A 6,154-nucleotide genomic window follows, 5' to 3' on the forward strand; every position below is an offset into this window, starting at 1 on the left:
TAATTAGTCAATTTAAATATTAAAAATTAAATTAAATCAATAAAATTACTCTTTGTTTTTTTATTATATTTAAAATGATTGTTTTTAGTTTTTTTTTTAAATGGTTAATTGTTAATGAGAAACTAATTAATTTGGATAAAATATATTTAATTTAGTTTTTTAAAAAAAAGGAATTATGAATTAATTATAAAACATGGCCACAAAAGAAATTAAAAAAAAAAAAAAAACAAGGCGCGAGAAAGGGGAAATTAAAAATGACGTGGCAATTCCTGGTAGGTCGGCGGTTTCCGCTCTCCTCCCCGGAGTCGCTTGGTCTCATAAAAAAACAGAAAAAATAAATAAAACAAAAAATAGTGATAAAATCAGAACGAACAACTCTCTTTCTCTCTCTCTCCTCCTCATCGCTCGCTCGCTTGCTCCGAACATTCTCTCTCTAAAACTCTCTCTCTCTCTAACAAGCAAATTTATAAATTTTCACATCATTCTCTGTTTTGATCTCCCCTTTTCTCTCTGCATCTTCTTCTACAACTTCTCTGTGTAATTCTCTCGCCATTTTCAGTTTTTTTTTTCTATCGTTCTTTGTGATGAGGAATTTTAGGGTTTTGTTTCTCATACTGGGTCGGGAAACGAACGTGGAAAGAGCTTCGTAGGTATGTATTTGTCCGTGAATCTCATCCTTCCTACTATTTTTGCCTAATTTTCTCGTTTTAATTCCTGCCGTCGTTTCGTTTTCTTTCCAATTCTACTGTTTATGATTTCGAACTAATCTAATTCTGTCTGGATGTGCAATGTTCTTGTCGGATCTTCATTTCAATTTCAGTTTCGACGATTTGATTCTTCGGATTCTATTGTTATTTGATTGTTTGTTGTGGAGCCTGCTGGGATTCAATCCGATTGCGTAGCTTTAGCTCATGTTCATCTATTGGTTGAAGATATTGTTAGGGCTGGTTTTGTGTTTTGGTGATTTTGTTTGTTTGGGGTGGAAGGGATAAGGATTAATGGTGTTGTTAATTTTGATAGAAGGTTTAAGGTTTTGTCTTGTGCCTGATGGTGGCAGTTGGGTTGGAGATTGCAGAGCATGACGGATTATCAACCGCTACAACAGAAGGCTGATTCTAGTGGTGCCCGAGCGGAATTAGAGCGTGGACTGGAGGAGTTAATGCGTGGGCACCTGGATGAATGTATTCCATTTGCTTCATGTAGTTCTGCTGCCAATCATGAAGTTGAGGAAGAAGAAGGTGATCAGCTTCTACGGAGGAGAAGGCGGTCTGATCTTGAGGGTGATGATTTAGCAGAGTCTTCAGCTGCACGACGTCGCCACTCTCGGATTTTGAGTCGCTGGGCTGCTCGGCAGGCGCAGGAAATGATAACAACAATTGAGAGGAGAAATCGTGAATCTGAGTTGATGGCACTTGCAAGATTGCATACGGTTTCAATGCTTGATTCATCTTTTTTAAGGGAGTCTGAGTCTCCAACTTCAAGGCAGCAGACTACCGTTGAGACTCCGACCACACAAGCTTCTGCAATATTACAGATGTGGAGGGGGCTGGAGGATGACCATGTATTAAATCGGGCTCGTGAGAGGGTCAGGGAAAGGTTGAGGCAGCAAACAAGTGTTGATTCTTCTACCAATATGTCCAGTACAAATATGTCTGATAGTCGGGCGAGTGAGAATCAGGGAAGCTTGGTGGATGCAAGTGAGAGTGAGAACGATTTTGGGGCATGGAATCATGAACAAATTGCATCACAGCATGTGAGGGATGAAAATAATGTTTCTAGCAGAGAACAATCTCCTGATCTTGGTGAAGTTGAGAGGGAGAGAGTGAGGCAAATCGTTCGGGGATGGATGGAGAGTGGAATTACGGATCCATCACCAAATGTTTCTGAGAGAAGCTCAAGATCCAGAGCTGAATGGCTTGGGGAAACAGAACGTGAGAGAGTCAGGATTGTTAGGGAATGGGTACAAATGACCAGTCAACAAAGAGGAAGTCGTGGTGAAAGGAGGGAAAATCGAGGGACCGGAGGTGGTGCTCAAGTTGATAGAGGCCGTGATGAATTGGTAGCTGAACAGGATGAAGGCCAAAATGAACACATCCGCAGGGACTTGTTAAGGCTGCGAGGAAGACAAGCAATACTTGATTTACTTGTAAGGATAGAGAGGGAAAGACAGAGGGAACTTCAAGGGCTTTTGGAGCATCGAGCTGTTTCGGACTTCGCCCATCGCAACCGCATCCAGGTTAGCTGCCAAGTGTGAATGTTGTTTTATTTATTCTACCATTCAATATCCTAGTTCACCTTCGCTTAAAACTAAAATTGTGAGATCTCACATCGTTTGGAGAGGAGAACGAAACATTCTCTATAAGGATGTGGAAACCTCTCCCTTGTAGACGTGTTTTAAAAAACTTGAGGGGAAGCCCAGAGAGGACAATATTTGCTAGCGGTGGGCTTGGGCTGTTACAAAGGGTATCAAAGCCAGACACCGGACGGTGTGCCAACAAGGACGCTGGGCCTCCAAGGGGGGTGGATTGTGAGATCCCACATCGGTTGGAGAGGAGAACGAAACATTCCCTTTAAGAGTGTCGAAACATCTTCCTAATAGACGCGTTTTAAAAACCTTGAGAGAAAGCTCAAAAGGGAAAGTCCAAAGAGAACAATATCTGCTAGCGGTGGGCTTGGGCTGTTACAGTTAGATTGTGGCTCGATCAAAAAACCAATTGGGACTTTATTTGCAGACTTTGGACTTGTGAGTTTTTCCTTTTTGAGTTTGACTGTTCACATTTATACGGCATCCTGCTTCTTTTAAATGTGAAGCTCTTCTAAGACTTAGAAAGTAATTTTATAACACTTTTATGATAGGTATCATAATTGTATCACAATTTGATGATAATTTTTAGCTATGCTTACTTTCTAGTTATCTCTTCCGCATCCCATTGGTGCAATAGATATTGTTACATGACCACTAATCCTGTATATTTCCCCAGTCATTACTTAGAGGTAGATTTTTGAGAAATGAAAGAACTGTTGAAGAGGAGCGGCCACCTTCCATGGCAGCAAGTGAGATAGTTCAATTACAGCAGCGACACACTGTTTCTGGTTTAAGGTATGTCATCTTGTGAGGATGATTCGTTTCGTTTCGTTCTGTGTTTACACTGTGTTGTGAAAATAGGTAGGCGTTGTCATCTATCTGTGTCGTTTTGGTGGAATGTCCGATGAACCTTGAATCATGTAAAAAATTCCTTCACATTCCTAGAAATTTGATTTCTGATTTCTGATCTGTGCTGAGTTTGTAGAGAATTATAATTATTTTGCGAGTCGTATAGTTTATATGTATATTATTTTGGCGCAGGGAGGGGTTCCGCTCTAGATTGGAAAATATTGTTCGTGGTCAAGCAGACGGCCAATCTGATAATGCAACTAACAGCGACATGAATGATTCGAGAAACGATCGAGGTCAAACAAATGGTTCACAGAACATCCAGCAAGAATATGTACAGTCACAGCTTGAGAATCAGGTAGCCGAAACCAGTCGGTTGTCTGATCAAATTGAAAACATGGAAAGCAACTCAGAGGTTGAGAATATGAATTGGCAAGAAACTACAAATGAAGATGGGGACTGGCACCAGCAAATTACTGAAGATAATAGAAGAAACTGGCAAAGGACAAACTTTGGCCCACTCACTGAATGGAGAGATGATAATGCTGAGGATGTGACGACAAACTGGCAGGCAAATTCATCTAATGCTTGGTCACCACCCAGCACACAGGGAAATGCAGAAAGAAGAGAAGCTCATCCTGCAGAACCTGCTGCGGTTTGGCAAGAGAGAGGCGCTCGAGAAGCTGCTGGAAATTGGTCGGAGGGGTCCTCTGGTCCTTTTAGAAATCGTCGGTCTGCTCCAGTTGGACGGTTCAACATGTTTCACCCACCTGATGACGATAACGTCTATAGTATGGAACTGAGGGAGCTCTTAGGCAGGTGGTTATCATTCTCGAATTCGTATTATTCATATTGACAGGCGTAGATATGTTTTCATACTGCTTTTTTTGCAGGAGAAGTGTTTCGAACCTTCTTCGTAGTGGTTTCCGTGAAAGTTTGGACCAATTAATACAATCGTATGTGGATAGGCGGGGTCGGGCTCCCATAGATTGGGATTTGCACAGAACTTTGCCTACACCAACACCTGCTTCTCCACCTCAAGATCAGGACCAACGGAGGGATGAACAGAATGAAGAACAAAATGATGCTGGAAATAGACCCTCTTTGGTGCTTCCTTCTCCACCAGTTCCTCCACCTCAACCACTTTGGCATCATGACCTGCATCATACCAGCTGGTCTCGCCATACCATGCAGCGTTCAGAAATTGTGAGCTGCTTCTTCTTTTTTCCTTTGTTCTTAAATTCTTATTCTGGATTTGGATTCTGCAATGTCGACAAAGTAGGCTAACATGGCTATATTTGTTATGGGGAGGGAATTCTTTTAGTCAATGATTCGGAAAACATGTAGAAAATAAACACACATCAATACCGCACACTCTTACAATGTGAAGTAAGAGTTGAAGCTTTGTTTGGTAGCAAAGCTTGCAAGGGTAACCGCCCAAGGCCACTGCTAGCAGATATTGTCTTCTCTGGACTTTTCATTTCGGGATTTCCCTCAAGATTTTTAAAACATAGGGAGAGGTTTTCACACCCTTATAAAGAATGTTTCGTTCTCTTCCCCAACCAATCCGATGTGGGATCTCACAATCCACTCCCCTTCAAGGCTCAACGTCATTGCTGGCACTCGTTCCTCTCTCCAATCGATGTGGGATCTCACAATCTACCCCCTTCAGGGCTTAGCATCCTCGCTGACACACCGCCCAATGACTAGCTCTGATATCATTTGTAACAACTCAAGCCCACCGCTAGCAGATATTTTCCTCTTTGGGTTTTTCCTTTCAAACTTTCTCTCAAGGTTTTTAAAACGCGTCTGCTAGGGAGAAGTTTCCACACCCTTATAAAGAATGCTTCGTTTTTCTCTCCAATTAACGTGGGATCTCACAAAACCACCAACCAAGTCTCATTTTCTTTACTCGAGAAGAATTGTACTTCTACCTACATGCGGAACGATTTGATATCTGTTTATGCCTGTTTCCTGCATTGAAGCTGGTTTATATCAGAATCCAGATTGTCTTGGCTTGATGGTTTGTGCTTATTAGGCTCGTTACCGATTTTAGCAGGAATGGGAGTTTATCAACGACCTGAAAGCAGACATGGCAAGACTTCATCAAGGCATGAATCACATGCAGAGGATGTTGGAGGCTTGCATGGACATGCAACTGGAGTTGCAGCGATCTGTGAGACAAGAAGTCTCTGCAGCATTGAACAGATCTGCTGGTGAAAAAGGTCAGTTTACATTTTCATGCAATACGTTGAAGAGGATGCCTATAGAGCTATTCTAATCAACATCTATCACGAATTTCCTCTCGGTATAGGTCTAGGTCCCGAGACATCAGAGGACGGTTCTAAATGGTGCCATGTGAGGAAGGGAACATGTTGCGTTTGCTGCGACAGCCATATCGACTCTCTCCTTTACAGGTATGCCTCCGAACTGTTATCTACTTCAAAACGGGAATCAATCGAGATGCCAACCATAAAACACAAATCTTACCGCAGATGTGGACATATGTGCACGTGTTCAAAATGTGCAAATGAGTTAGTCCGTGGAGGTGGCAAGTGCCCGCTGTGTCGAGCACCAATCGTTGAAGTGATCCGGGCATACTCGATACTGTAGAAGGAAAAAAGGAACAGTCAATTCAGTAGAGTGTGCAAAATCGGATCCATCTTTGGTAAGTTCTTTATGTCATATCACAGATGGGAGCCGGTGAGGTTAGTGTTCAGTAGGTACCGCTGTGTTCTGATAATATGGAACCATTATCTTGCGTTGTATAATTGAAATGATAAATTGCGTGGTCGATTCATCATTTTTTACGTAAATAAAAAAGGAAAAATGTAAGTCTGAAAGCTTCTTTTCGTTTCATCTCTTTGACATTAGTTCCTTCTTTTGTTCAGAATATGAACAAGGTATTGCCCTTAAAACTAAATAAGTGGTGGCTTTTGATTAAAAAAAAAAAAAAAAAAAAAAAAAAAAAAAAAAAAAAAAAAAAAAAAAAAAAAAAAA

At 41.4% G+C, this 6,154-nt stretch overlaps 1 protein-coding gene across 4 annotated transcripts; it reads left to right on the forward strand.

Annotated features, from left to right (window-relative positions):
• The first annotated feature begins 383 nt into the window (after positions 1-383).
• On the forward strand, positions 384-6,005 carry LOC111449689. Of its 4 annotated transcripts, none has more exons than XM_023089692.1 (8): positions 384-650; positions 821-2,236; positions 2,982-3,100; positions 3,347-3,973; positions 4,048-4,360; positions 5,211-5,379; positions 5,469-5,571; positions 5,650-6,005. In XM_023089692.1, the coding sequence occupies exons 2-8, from the start codon at positions 1,079-1,081 to the stop codon at positions 5,765-5,767; spliced, it is 2,607 nt and encodes an 868-aa protein (XP_022945460.1). In that variant the 5' UTR covers positions 384-650; positions 821-1,078; the 3' UTR covers positions 5,768-6,005. The 4 variants fall into 4 exon arrangements, with proteins under 4 accessions (XP_022945460.1, XP_022945458.1, XP_022945462.1 ...); XM_023089690.1 differs by having other exon boundaries at positions 1,058-2,236; XM_023089694.1 differs by having other exon boundaries at positions 1,058-2,236; positions 5,214-5,379.
• The last annotated feature ends 149 nt before the right edge of the window (positions 6,006-6,154 follow it).

Source organism: Cucurbita moschata, unplaced genomic scaffold (assembly GCF_002738365.1).
Source record: "Cucurbita moschata cultivar Rifu unplaced genomic scaffold, Cmos_1.0 Cmo_Scf00011, whole genome shotgun sequence".
In the NCBI taxonomy this organism is placed as follows: Eukaryota; Viridiplantae; Streptophyta; class Magnoliopsida; order Cucurbitales; family Cucurbitaceae; genus Cucurbita; species Cucurbita moschata.